This window comes from Macrosteles quadrilineatus, unplaced genomic scaffold, assembly GCF_028750875.1.
Source record: "Macrosteles quadrilineatus isolate MER2022 unplaced genomic scaffold, UCM_ALF_1.0 Scaffold_2__2_contigs__length_208266976, whole genome shotgun sequence".
Classification (NCBI taxonomy): Eukaryota; Metazoa; Arthropoda; class Insecta; order Hemiptera; family Cicadellidae; genus Macrosteles; species Macrosteles quadrilineatus.
The window spans coordinates 23463640-23479302 of record NW_026542595.1 but is presented as its reverse complement, the minus strand read 5'-3'; the positions used below and the strand labels follow the sequence as shown (position 1 = coordinate 23479302).

Genomic DNA, 15663 nt, shown 5'->3' with positions numbered 1-15663 from the left:
TCGAGTTCTCAGGCTTGTTTGCGTCTTGTCAGCCGCATGATATCGCGGACCTCTCACTCTCGATATCACTTTATTCCCTTATCTTAATTGCAGCGTAGTTGTAGCCTACTTGTAGGACAATAGCGGTCGACGTCGTGTCGTGAAAGGGTGGGAAATCGGCCACGATCCGTGGAGGTCAACCGACAATGAAGACCAAGACAAGACAGGCAAATCGCCGCCAAGGTCACCGGCTCCCTGAGTAACGGCAACTACAATCAGCTACTTCGCTCCAAAACCAATTCAACCCCTGGTGTGCGATGTTGGCTCCACCGCGAGCCACAGCGGCGACTGATGATTGCGGCGGTCTGTCGGATCGATCCTCATCTCATCCTGTAGACTGTTGGCATACCCTAGGCCTACATCACAAAATTGACTGGGAGCACCGGTTACAATTTGTTTGCCAATCCAAGCTTTGATTAGTAATCAACGCTTAAACTTAAGAAATTTTATTACTTGCAATCATTATGTTAATATTTTTTAGGAAATATGAACTAGGTTTACTGACTCAGTTGACAGGAAACCATTTCCTTTAGACAGGAAAGAGAACAGGTAGTACAGGGAAAATGATACGGACAGGATAGGCAGGACCATATAGTAGTCCACATGATGCCATATTATGAGACAGGTTTAAGGCAAGCTCTGTTTAACCAAATTCAAATATAGTGTGTTGTCGCTACCACAGAGAAGTAAGGAATGTTGTTACGTACAGAATAAATCGTTTATGGCGATAGGCAATTGAAAATCACCATTTTAAATGTACAGCAGTAATCAATTTGGAAATTCATTTAAATTATATAAATGTGTTAGAATTAAATTTAGGCCTAATATACTTGAGGTAAAATAGGGAAGGTAAATATTTCTAAATGCTGATGACACATCATAATTGTCCATCCGCTTTGACATTTCCATGACGTTTACTAATAAACCAGTTCTGACCGCGCAGTTTCACCGCTTAACAATGGGAGATGATTGCTTTGTTAAACCACGTCCTTCACCGCGTCTCCGTCGACATTGGTTTGTCATTGAGTACAGACTTCAAGACAAATTCTTGATTGAGTGCAAATAAAAATACTTTATACCGATATATCACTTCATTGCGTCGATCACTTCATTGCGAACCTGAGGGTCTTGCATAGCCCACGCTTACATTCATCCTGTAGACTAGTTGCTCTACCTCTTAGTTCAATGGGCATTCAACTAGGAAAGGAATCGTAGAGTATCCTCGACAGTTTGAGGTAAGCGTTGACCCACTTTTACCCGGGGAATCTGCATGTAGCCTCGCGAGTCGTGATGACACAGCCTATCAATCAAGCAGCAATTAGTGCGTGGGCTGCGCTATGCTGTGTGATGCGGCGGGGCTCGAACCCGTGACCACGACCGGCCTGGATCGTGGCTAGTTCTGTGTCATTACGATCATCCCAATTATCCTCGCTCTTCTTATCTATTTGGTACACTTCCTCGTCTTGGGACCAATACAGTTCAAACCGTCCCTCGGTAGGGTTTAATACAAGGGTTTAACAGACCCTTCAAAGTTATATTGTTCTTTAGAATACAAAATCTTTTAACGTTATAACATGATGAAACAATTAGAATTCGTTCCGTAATTGTTTGCAAAGATTAAATATTTATTCAAATTTTCTCGGTGACTAAACCTATATTCTTGAATCAAGTAACAAGTAACACGTACAGTAATTTTATATGTCGTACTTTCATGTATGTTGCTTGAATTATATCCTGTATTACAACTGTGGATTGGTCTTTTGCCTGCTATGCATAAGACACAACTTTACCGAAGGTTATGTTTTTATACTTTAATCTGAAACCAAAATTATCAGTTCTTCATGAAGATACCCTACTTTAGTCTTAAAAAGATACCAACGGACCTTTGAGCTCTGGTGCTTTCGAGAAGTGTTTTGTTATTTTTGCCTGTCTCTCAAATCGATTGTTCTAATCAAAACTGCACTTGAATTTTCACACTTCAGTACGGTAACGGAAGAGTTCCCTCCTCACTCCACCTATAAGCTAAACAGTGACGTTGACGATGGATCGATTGATGACGAAACGCATTTCCACTAGTGTTGAGTTTGAGACGAGATGTATAAAACCCAAAAACACAATTGTGAGATAGTAAGACAAATAATTGTACACATGAGGTAAATCAGGTAAATAGCAAACTTCCCTATAAGATAATATAAAATATTACTAGAAAACAAATTTTAAAATGGTCATTTGGTAATGGAAGCCAATAGACACCCCCTCTGCTTTTAAAGTTTTACATAACTAGTTTTCAAATTAAAATTAACATACTATTAATATTTTAATACTTTAAACTGAAATGATAGTTGAATGAGCCACCTTTCACCAACAGTGGTTTCACGTTAAAGCCGATTTCTGTAGTATACACAATGTTTTTCCAAGCCAAACTGAAAATGCAAGTTACTGCTAACAAAATACAGCATCTTAAATGTTAGCCTACATTTTGGTTACATCAGTTATTAAAGTATCGAAAAACTAAGGCACATAATCACATTCTATGTGAGGCTCACAATTCACAATTCGACTCATCTACATGGGATAAACCATGGCTGGGTTCTTATACTGCAGATCTTTTTGAATCATAGTTCTACTATACTCTTAAATTTGAATATTAAGAAGTATAAATGTAATAATTTAGAACACAGATCTCTATATTAGGTTAGCCTAAATTACGTAGGAGCCATTTCCACGTAAACCCCTGGTATTTTAATTATACAGTAAAAGAAATTACCAAATATTTTTAACTATTACTGTTTTTATATCAACACGTTAGCCCTGTAATGAGATAACAGCATTAATGAAACAAACTTAAGTAGACGGAAGTACAAACAGAAACTTGGTTGTCACTACGAAAAATGAAAATAAACCATTGATTCTTCTTTACATACTATAACTAAATTTGCTAGATTTTTTAAAAAACAAACCAATAATCAGTATAGTACATATCCAAAAGTAAACGTAGTAGCATTTACTTATATAGTCAATGGTAGTAGTCAACGTGTACCAAGACTTAGTACTAGGTGAGTACTAAAAAAACTACTAGGTGTACTAGGTGGTAGGTAAATATATGGGTTTACCTTATTGTAATAAGGTTTAGTTTTCCTACCATAGACCAGTCCCGTGTAGGTGTCGCAAGTGTAGCGGGGCGTGTACCGTGTACCGTGTACCGTGTATAGTGTGAGCAGGTCAGAGAGTCAGCAGTTCCCACGCTCCCAGGCCCGGAATGTGCCAACATTGGCCAGCTGCCTGCCTTTGCCGCCTTTGCCGGTGTTTGATGTCTCCGCTAAGGTTCATTCACAAATCTCACTTCGGTTCTGGTTGTAGCCAACCACAGTGAGGAGGTCTCCAGGCATCACTGGTTGTATATTCTCTTTATAATTATACGGTTAGAGGGTTCAAGTAGTGCTCGCCTGGTAATCATAAGAGCACCGGGTTGATCCAGAGAAAGTTCTGTTGCTTGTTCATCTTGAAACTACTGTAGAACCAGTAGTTTTCGGTCATTAGGATTTTCAGAACCACTATTCTTCATCTTAAATACGCAGTTACACCAGTTACACACCCTAGTTAATCGGCGTTGAATGGATCTAATCTAATCTTAATTGTAATAAACTCAGGAATATAGCCTACTTTGTTTTACACTATTAGAAAACAAGTCGATACTTCTGTAATAATGAATGCTAGAGTTCTAATAAATGCTGATGACACGTCGAAATCGTTCCGATGACAAGCCAAGCGAAAGACTTTGACATTCCGTGACGTTGACCCCGCTGCAGCAAACCTGCATATTAAGCGAATTTCAATTGTCTGATTGGATTAATAACTAAAATATATTCATTAACAAGTCATATTTAATCCTTGTTTAAATAACTTAAGATCGTTAATAGTACGTAGATATAAAGTCAATGCTAGTACTTAGATTTGCTGCTCCAGGGACGAGAAAAGGTTGTTTTGATGAAATGTACAGTGCTGGCCAAATTATTAGACTAAAATTCATTTTTATAGTTATTTGGTTTTTTTCAGCCAAAAAACTATTTTATTACTGGTTAAAGTACATATTCTTATTTGTGTGTTATTTTTAAATATTATAAGCTAAAAATTCTGTTTTTTTATTTTCACAGGTGGTAGCCCTGAATTATTTCTTTATTTTTGCTGTTTTTACACCAAAGGCAGGGGTGCCAACTGCAAAATTAAATAATGAAGTTTTCAGCTTATACTATACTTAAGTAACATACAAAAGACATTTTATACTTAAATAGGCAATACAATAATTTTTTATGCAATTTTTATGTACGAAAAATATAAAAAAAAACATGAAAAAAATGCATTAGTCTAATAATTTGGCCAGCACTGTAATAATATGGGTTGAAATAAAAAATTGTGCCAAATTTTATCATAACTAGTGGCTTGTAGGGACATAAGTCCCTAAAAAGCTTAAATGTAAAACAACTTTTTGCAATACCGGTATTTAAACAAACTCAGAATAACATTATCTATGTGTCAGAATAGGCATCCCTACACCATATCTTTTGTGTAAAAACCAGTTTGTTGTTCTTCTTTGTTTGCTTTTGTTGATGTCATTTTCAATAAATAATTTGAATCACTCCAGTGGTTTAACATGAAAAGGCAGCAAACATATCATTGTTTGTGAATAAATACTGGTTTACTAAGGTAGCTTTGGTCTTGTGGTTAATGAGGATAAATAAAAGCTTCCCTGTTTGGAATTTTAAAAATTCATTGGAGGTTCGCCTTCAGATGAATTGAAGACGCCTGCAATTTCATCTGCAGTAGGCTTATTATACCTACGACGATCCATATTTATCCTGTCTACAAACCTAAGTTCTAATTCACTGTCACCTTGTACAACCATTTCTTCCGAAGCTCTTTTGTAAATTTGTGCAAATGGATTTTCTAATAGAATTTCAGCTAGTTTTTACAATCTTTCAGGTTTTAAGTCACTATTTTCTCGACGCCTTTGACGAATTTCTGTTGCTGTTGATGTGTCAATAACGTACAATTGGCCATACACGGGGTCTTCATCATGTTGAGGCAGCAAATCTGAGATTGAACGATAAATCTGTCCTTGAATTTTGAAACAGTATGGTCCTTTTCCTGGAATATCTTTCTTACTGGCTGAAAAATAAGCAAAAGCCATCGCACTGTTGCATTGTCGAATGAATTTATACAGTTGTGGGCTCTCTTCAAACAAACTTTTAAGTTCTACATTAGTTTTTGACTGAGGAAGGTTAATAAGTCCGTTATGGCAACATGTCATAAAATGATTATTCGTTAGTTCTTCTCTAAAATGAAGAGCACTACATTGAATGCACTCTTGGTCCAATAATCCTGCATCATGGATCTTTACATTTCTCTCGTCTACCATGGGTCTCCTAAAAAGGGGTTGTAACATATCTTGATTAAGTTCGTCATTATCTACTCTTGCTCTCCTACGCGCACTGTCATTCCTATGAACAGTTCCCCGCCTTTGTGGTATTCCCCTGGCATTCATATTAATTACAGTACTTATAATGAAAAGAATATATATCCAGCAGCCTACATACCAAAACATCTTGAATCCCTGGTGATTTTATAAAAGTATGATCGAATATGATTACTCTACGTTGTATATTCACTGCACTAAAAAAATTTACTTACGAAGGAATGCAAATACACCATTTTAGAACCAATAACATTTATAGGTTATTTTAGTTGTATATATTTACACAACCTTAACCTTAAAATGTGTAGAAATATAAAGAAAACAACATCATTTAAAATAAACTTGAACATATGATTTAAAAATAAAAACGAAACAGAAGTTAGATTTAATTTTGACTCTTTGATTATTTATACAGAATATTTATTCTATGTCGTTTATTCCTTTAACACGACAATTAGGTAAAAGCATGAAAAAATGAAACTTGAGTATATGATTTAAATATAAACAAAGAATGCAGACGTTTTTCCGACTAATCTTCAATATTTCAGTTTTATTATAGTATACATTTCATAGTTGACTGGCTAAAAGTAAACCAAATGTGTGTATTGATCACTGTTTTCAAATCTGTGGCACAGCTGTTTTAATTTCAAAAGATGTAAACAAATTAAACCCCATGTTGTTTTAATGGGAAAAGTTTTATTCTGTTGCGAATTTATGGTAAAAAAATAAGAAAAATGAATAGTTTTCCCTCAAAATTCACGTCAAGACCTTTAAAATAAGACCCCTCCCATCCTTCTACGGCCATCCAGTCACTCACAATTTCTTTACAAAAATTTGACTTACGGAATTATATATATAGATATATATAGATATATATAGATACTAGCAGAGTACCCGTCCTTCGTACGGGGTTGGCATATAAGTATAAAATGCTTATTGCAGTTATGGGTGAGGACATGGTTTAAGAAAGTTTGGTTCTTTTGTTCTACGACTGCCCCTGAACCATAGAAAAAAGTAAAAAGTAAATAAAAATAAACAAATTATGTAACTGAAAGAATCCTATTATAATGAAATGACATTAGCGTATGGTTTGACAGCTCCATTTAAGTAATGTTAAATAATGTTTACATTCAGGATAGTGACATCATTATTTTAAATATGATCCTTACCCTCTCTGTTCTAATATTCATGCAGTATTTAAATGAATGTTTGAACCAGCTGTATGGAATTGTGAAATCAAAGTTTACATTTTTAAACTTTGTAGGTTTGTTCTTTGTTGTCATGGATACCATCAATCAAAATTTACTTTGAAATCTCTCACCTCCGATTTTTGAAAGCCCACGGGGCAGAGCCCTAGGACAATATTGAAGCGGGAATAGTTCTATATGTATCCTCGGAACTGTAGCTTCATGTGTGTGCAATTTTAGCCCAATAGGTTCAGTAGTTTTTGAGATTAGCTCATACAAACACACACACACACACACACACACACAGACACCACCTCTTCTTTATAATAGTATAGATAGATAGATATCCATGAATAAGCAAACTACAACATAGTTCATCTCCTCCATTGTAATAAAAAAATGATAATTCTCTCTGTAACTTTTAATTATAAAACAATACTTCAACATGCAAAAATATTTCTTTATCCTATTTATATGTTTGTTTTTATTATATATAAATTTGAATAAATAGTGTTAATGGCCTCTGTCATAAATAAATAAATAAAAAATAAATCGAACCCGGGTATTAAGTCTTTCCCTGCCGTCCGCAATAATGCATAGAATAAATATTTATTCTATGGTAATAAAGCATTCCCTATCGAGAAATTCTAGTTCTGACTACGCACCTTCAGGAGTTAAGAATGGGAGATGATTAACTATAAAAACTCTTTTCTCTTTTGTTAACTCTCTCAGTCGCCATTTGCTACGGAAATCATCCGTTTCAGTCAAATAATGTCCACTCGGTGGAATGACAGATGTAGTTTTCATTCATTTTTTAAGAGGTTGTCAGCCTCTTTTAACCTTGCATTTGCCCGTCCACATAGACTAACTGCGTGTGCGTGGAACGTATCCAGCAAAGCAAGCTGGATTCTTTACAGTACAGCTACAGATAATAATTTCAGGACGGATATAGATTTATTTATTTCAGTACATTCTTCTCAGTACTAGATGCATGATTGACATGTTTTCGTTGGAGTGTTTATCTTACGGCAATTGCCGGTGACTCTCTGGCGGTTATGTTTTATTGTGAAGTGTCAATTAATTTGGTGCCTAAGGTAACCAACGCAGTGTTACAATTTCTACGTAAATAACTGTTATTTTGATGATCTAATTTTTCTCGAAAACACTCAAAACAATAATATGTTTGTCTTATCCTAGATGGATTATCATTTAAAGATGTCAAGTGAAGTGCGTGCCTAATTCAGTTTCTGGTACTGTATTTCGCTTTTGAAAGAAAACGTCTTTATATTTTACATTGGACTAGTTCGTGACGTATACATGCGTTCCTTAAAAGCATTTTGCAATGATATAAGGTTACTCAACTATTTTCCACAAGATAGTGTTATAAATATAATAACATGATATAATAATACGATAGAAAATAATAAATAAATAATGGAGGTATGCTAAACGTGGTGTTTATAATTGCTCCTGCGAACATACATGTGTGAAACTAGTATCAGGTAGTAGTGGTAGTACTGTATTTCGCTTGAAATAGTATATTACGTTACTAGTCCGAAAAATAGGGGATTACCATACGTGTACCGGTAGGGCATACTCTTGTTAGAGTGACGTACAATATTTTTTGCCTTACTATTATAAAGTAACCGAAAAAAAAACTAAAACATAAAAACATCTGTACAAATTTGGTATATATTCCAATCGACTTAAGGACTTAACAATCAATCACTCACTACTCATAACTTCTAAGGATATGTTTTCGTTTGTTAAAAATAATAAAAATATTACATTACCGCTGTTGTATGAGTAATGAAACCACATTTCAATAAGCAGGCGGCAAACAGCTGTTTTCCGGACTAGTTTCATGCGTGAAATGTCTAGATAAAAAACAGTGTAGAGTGAAGAAAAATAATATGTATGATGGAAAAAATCCAGGGATGGTTAAAGATTTACAAAAATAATAATGATAGAGCTACCAAACTTTAAACAAAGTTACTGAGCATAACAATAATTTTAATACATTATTCAGTGATATGCTTCCTCCTCAGGGGGCGGCCCGCTTATAGTCAGCAGAAAATCACTATAGGTTGATGATATTATGCACATTAAATTAAAAATCTTTGTTAGTAAAATTCAATGCTGCGAATTTAAACTGAACAGAAAAACTCTTGAATTTGCAATTTCGTATATGACTTCATATAGAAATTGAAACCGTCTATAAAATTATAAAACTGTGTTGTGTAGCATATCTCCCTAGGCTTGTAACTTAACCAGGGATTGATTAAAATTAAAAAAAGAGGTAGAGTAATATTTGTTGAATCCTTTTGAAATACACTTAATTTATTACTAATTGCCACGGGATAAGTGACGCCTCTATTCATACACTTAGGAACATAGGAATTAACTCTGACTTCAGAAGTTTAAAAATATTGTACAATACCACAAATACTTCCATTAAATAAAAAATACATATATACATTGACATGTATGTTTACTTATCTCATAATGTATATTATTAACTGACACAGTTTTTATCTGCAAAAGGCATGGTAAGCAGTAGACCCCTACCAGCCCATTTTGGAAGGTTTTGGGCCTTGCTCTACATTGGGTTCATATTTTACTCTTTGGCAACGTTATGATGGTTGGTATACTGACGAACAGCTGTCTTGACTGTTTGTTTCAACAGCTGATTACACAATGCCGTGGGAACAGCACTGTCCCGCCTCACTGGCTATTTCCTTGATAATAAAACAGCAATTCACTAAAAATAGTTGCATGGGGTCAGGAGTCAGGGCTGATTGGAATAAAATTGCAGTTTGACTTTAACCTCTAACTCTAATAATACACGCATTACAATTTAATAAGTTATGAGGGTACACGTAGCCACTTGTAGCATGTGCGTGATTATAGGTGCATTTTCTATTTGCAGGATTAGGTCCATTATTGGCCTCTGCAGATGCTTACGTCGGTGACCTAACAATGTCTCATTTTGTACAATTTAAGCTTGGAAACTTTTTTTAGAGCCCATTTAAGGTCTACAATTATTCGATACCTTCAGGAGTAGGACAGGCACATCTCAATTAACCGAGATAGGTACCGAATGTTTCAACATACCGGACCAGTCAAGCAAATTATCTACATTCTGGTGGTCTTCTTTATCTTCGATTCTTATACATAAACCACTATAGTTGTACAATATCATGATAATTACGCTCTCAATACAGTAATAACTATTTTTTGAGACATGATCAATTTTTGTTACAGACGAAAAGAGAAGACGATCAACCAAACAACGAACAATCAAACTCGAATTCCTGGGAACCGTCAAACGTGAGTAAATACTCGTATATATTATATGAACTATGTAATCCTATAATCAAAAATAAGCACATGTACCGACAAACTTTTATTTTCGTCCGAGGAATTTTAATTTGTTTCTGTACTAAGGGGTACTGTATTTGGCCACTAGAAATCGATTGGAGTTGGTCACAAGGCTGGGAATAATCCAGTTTCTGCCCAACAGCCCTTGAAAGTGCCCATGTTATCGTCAATACCTTTTTGAAACAGCTGATCCATGTTATTTTTATTGCAATCTATGTATTTATAAAGGTATATTAAAATGTTCTTTGTATCATCTAAATGTGTCCACATTGATAACCGTACATTATAAATACATATCTTTAATTTAGCTAAATAACTTATCTAATAAATTTAATGTTTAATTCAATCCGAGCAAAGATCGGTCTCCTGGTACTGACTATAAAACATCTATCGGTATAGCACCATTTATTTTTTTACTTTTGCTCTTGCTTGAATTGTCGGTATTTTCAATATTAATTACATATTAAGATCAGGGAAAATAATGGATGGTCTGTTGTTATCGGCCCTACACTGATAAACGAAACCAATTTACCATTTCATATTATATGTTCTCTATGTCATGACTATTGATTTACTACAGGTTTGGAACTACAAAAGAATTCTTATAACTTTTTGCTCTAAAAGAATGTTCTACAAAATTTTACATCTTCACCGGAGCTGTCGTTATAAGTCTATACTACAGAGACAAAAGCTATAGCTTAGCACGGTGACGACAAAACACACACACACACACACACACGCGGTACACTAGAGAAAATGTATGATACAAATCTTTGGATTTTAAGTAGTTGATATTTATAAAAAAAATTACATGTTATTGAAATTAACTGACCCACAACAATCATTACATTTTAGAACGCCTTCAACATGGCCGATACAGCAACTACTTGTCGTGGTGTTTTGCTTGTTTCATCTAAGGACGCAAGGCGCGGCGCAATCGCTGTCATTAAGTACTTGATTGTTATTGAATAATTGCTTGATTATCGTTTCTCAAAGCCATAATAATCGCTAGGAGTAGAATGTGGACAATAACATGGCAGATATCCAAGCTGTCACCACAAGTAGTGTTGTAAAATGTCTGACAGTAAGTGCTTAGTAAATACCCCCACTTAGTTTGATTACAGTTCAATTTGTACACAAACAGTTGTGTTGGTTCTTTGTTAATATTTAACTTTATACCCGGGAGGCACTGGAAATCCACACTCCCGTTATAGTGCAGGAAAATAGTGTTGGATTCCAGAATTTTAATTTATCAGGCTGAAAATTGGTGGAAATGTTGTACGTACAGCTGGGATTATCATACTAAAATTCCCAAAAAATCCCACTTGGGCAACATTCCGCCATCTTGGAAAATGGCCGCCATAATGGATTTTCCCCCTTGTGTCACATATTCAAGCATAAAACCACTCCTAATTGTGATTAAAACGTGCAGTTTCTTCAAAATTATTTGTCGGGATGTAATTAAAATAGTTAGAGCCATTATATATAGTTTTGTATGGAAATTACAAATTTTTATGCTAAGAATTAAACAAAAATAATTGGAGGGTAATACTGGTCTTGCATTCAAAATTGATTTAAGACCTCTTTTACTCATCGGGGATAAAACTTCTCTGATTAAATCTTATGGAACAAGTCAAGGCACACAAGAATATATAATTATATTTATTTTTTTGTCTATATGCCTAAGTATGCCGCATATTGACGCTGGACATGTGATTGCAGCCTACTTTTTAGACCGCATCATGGTGGTGACTGTAATAAAATTATGTAAATGGAATTAAATTACTAATAGTAAATAAACAGTTGTGTTAGTATTACTTTTATAACTTACTTTTGTTTGATACATAATGTTTTTCTTTTTTATATAAACTCCAAAAAAACTGAATATATTTTGTTTGACAATTGATAAGTTTGTGAGTTATAAAAACTATTTTCTTTGATGTGACTTTTTCCTCTTGCTGCAAAGTGGAATGGAATCATTTGGATGACGGTTGTGCTCACTTCCCGGTCAGAACGGAACTGGGTTGGTAAATCAGGTACATTAATGTCCCCTTCTTCATTTAGTACTGATGTGGCATTGATCCTGTGACCACAACCGTTGGTGCAGTAGATACACAATCGTGAACAAGATAACCCATTTTCAGACACCCACAATACCTGTTACATCCAGTCTTACATGCACATCTTATCAAGTTGGGAAGGTTGTCAGGTAAAGGGGCATTGAAGTAGGAATTGGAGTAAATGTACCTATTTCGTTCTTTTTCCATCCCCACTCTGTAGGTGGAAGAGAACCCCCTAGCCATTCTTGACCCTGGTGGTACAATCTAAGGTTGTGCTCTCTAGCAGCTTCAGAAGTTGGTAGTAGTGTTGAAAGGTCAAATTAAAAGTCAAGACGTTTTGATATTACTTTCAGGTACTGTTTGTATCGAGTTCTTTTGAGTCCCTGACCGCCTTTTCCTCCATATATAGGCTACAAGAAATTCCTATCCAGCTTTGACGATTTCCATCTGTGTGGATTCCGCCCGATTGAACACATACACTGGTTGGCAAAGAATTGGTGATTTCTTCAGAACATTGAAGGCTTGTATCTTCCCTTTCCTGTAGTTTGCTGACGTGGTATCACAACCGGACATAGAATGCAGGAAAAGAAGATGCTCGTTGACATTGTCCATACTATTTTGCAGTGCTGTGGATGAAAATATCTTTTGCTAATGAGCTTTTGAAAGTGGAACGAGCATTAAGATATTTTTGTCAGGGTCAGTAAGGGTCAATAAAAGGACGAATGCCTCAGTGTTATTTCCAACAATTGCAGAGTTTTTTCTTCATTGGCTAGTAGGATGGCTGTTTGGACAATTAGACGGTCTGCATCAGCTTTCGCATGGACCGCTTGTATTCAGTTTCTGTTTGGATGGCTTACTAATTGATCAATGTTGTGTTTTGTTGGTTGCGTTGACTAAGAATGGATGCTACTGGGATACCACTTGCACATCAGAACCAACAAGAACTTCGGCAGATGTCGTTTTAAACGTTCGCCTAACGGGTTCTACATCCTTCATCGTACTTTCCTGGAATCAGTCGAAAACAACAATGATTTGATTTCCGTAATGTTTTACAATGTATGTCTGGTAAGCCTTAAAAAATGCCAGAGAAAATAGCCGGGTTTTGCCAGACTACCATGTGAAGAAGATGCCCACCATCTATCACAAGGTTTGAAGCTAGTGGAAGACAATCCGTAGAAGGACACAATTTCTCCCACATGGTCCTTAACGGTTTTCTATTGGTCCCATCGTTGAATAATGCTGTTGGTAATGGTGCCAACTCGTATTCAAAACATGTCTACAACTGTTAATCATTACGGACAAGACACATAATTTGATAGAATAGCTAATTTTGGCTAATAGGAATAGTTTCACCCCGCACAACGACCACATTTCCCATGGTTAAATGTGACTGTATCTTGTCTGATCTCCTAAAGGGTTTTAATGTGGAAACATATCCCCTCACTTTAAGCATGCTGCATGAGAACTCGTTTCATTTACAGCATTATATTAAAGTCTCCACCACGACGTGGTCTAAAACTTAGGCTACAATCGCACGTTCAACGTCAATATGACGGCATACTTTTAGACCAAAAACAAATATTATTAAAATTTCTTGTGCATATTGACCTGTTCAAAAAATTTATGCTGGTAAGTTTTTCTCCCGATGAGTAAAATAGGTCTTAAATCAATTTTAAATCCAAGACTAGTATTACCTTTCAAAAATGTTTTGGTAATTTTTTGCATAAAAATGTTTAATTACTACACACAATTATTTACATTGGCCCTAAATATTTTAATTACATCCCGACAAATAATTTTGAAGAAACTGTATGTTTTTATCACAATTACGAGTGGTTTTATGCTTGAATATGTGACACAAGGGGGGAAATCCATTATGGCGGTCATTTTCCAAGATGGCGGCATGTTGCCCAAGTGGGATTTTTTGGGAATTTTAGTATGATGTTCCCAGCTGTATGTACGACATATCCACCAATTTTCAGCCTGATAAATTAAAATTCCACTATTAGGCTAAATTTTACACTCTTTTCCTGCACTATTATTATTATTATAACTATACCATTATTATTTGTCATATTACAGTATCAGTCTGTAATATGACATACTGTAACATGTATTTCCAGAGAGAGTATTGTGCGAGTTATTATAGTTTAGTATTTATTGTTACTATAATACACAGAATACACCATTTGAAAAAAAATTACACTAAAAATGGTTTAAATAATTAAATAGTAAAATATATAGTGTAGTGAAAATAAGTACTGTATTCACTCTTTTTTACTAAACAATAAACACATGTCATTTCACATACAATCAGACTAATTTGTTGATTTGTATAGTTGATTTCTCATATCAAATTCCTTTTTATAACAAGGGCCCTAAGGTTAAACTAATGAATAATATCATAGATAAAACATATGATAATATCCCGGTTCTAACCAGAAAACACAACAATTTAAGTTAATAGCTAGAGAAAAAACAACTGAGATCAGTAAGTGGAATATAAAAATATGAATCTCCAATCAATACATCAATGATTGTTTTCAGGTGTCTTTAGTTTTAGTACTGTACTAGCTGTTGTACCCGTGCTTTGCAACGGGAAGAGGACACAAAATAGAAACATTTTAATCTTTACATCAGTTGCATATAGTAATTACACATCCGCCAAAGCTTTTAGAAACAAAATTAAACTTTTATGGCCTTAATAGAAAGGTTTAAGTTATGATTTTTAAATCTCGTAAGTAGTGGATACCACCATTTTGGTTTTGATTAATTTTAAATCTTGTGTAGGCTGATATGAGAAAAACTGACCAAATTTTCGAATTAAACTTTCACATACGATTTACCTTCATCTCCCTTAATTACATATCTTTTTATTTATAATTGACATTTTAAAATTCAATTTTGAAGTTGCAAAAATACTTATTATTAAATTTATATGGACATTTTTTTTAAATTTCACTCTTCTTCATAATAAATAACAAATCCTTCAATCTTCAGTTCCTTCACTCACAATAAATCATTAGCAAAACTAAGTCAGCTGTTATAAACTTTAGAAATATTCTTGTGCCTTATCAATACAGTCTTTTGAAATATTAAAGAAACTATATCTATACTATAAAAAATGTTAAACAAATAATTTAGCACTAAAGACAGCAGACAAAACTAATATGATTATCAAAGCGTCGAGGACTAAAAATGTAATAGCAAATACAGTATATGTTTCATTGCATCTCTGATTCTACTCTACAAAAATATCAACAAACAACTTAATATACAAACCAGTTCTTTTAATCAGTTCCATCATCCATTGCCTTTAAATTTTCACACTTACCATTAAGTAAACATAGGTAGTAACAGATATTTTATTGATTTTATAAACAAAAGAACACTGTGTACTGCTTAGTTTTATGATACTTTCCTTGGTTTAATTTAATCAGTGGTGTGGCAAAACACAAATAATAAATTTATCAAATAAAGTAAATGTGAACTGAAAGCTATGTTAAGATAAATAAGAGTATTT

At 34.5% G+C, this 15663-nt stretch overlaps 1 protein-coding gene across 7 annotated transcripts in view; it reads left to right on the top strand.

The window, feature by feature from the left end:
* LOC128985378 (desmoplakin-B-like) overlaps window positions 1-15663 on the top strand; it is a 412041-nt gene that overhangs the window by 101090 nt on the left and 295288 nt on the right. For all 7 annotated transcript variants that reach the window (XM_054404818.1, XM_054404815.1, XM_054404817.1 and 4 more), the window contains one exon: window positions 9964-10029. In XM_054404818.1, the coding sequence (XP_054260793.1) occupies window positions 9964-10029 (66 nt within the window). The remainder of the gene's footprint in view (window positions 1-9963; window positions 10030-15663) is intronic.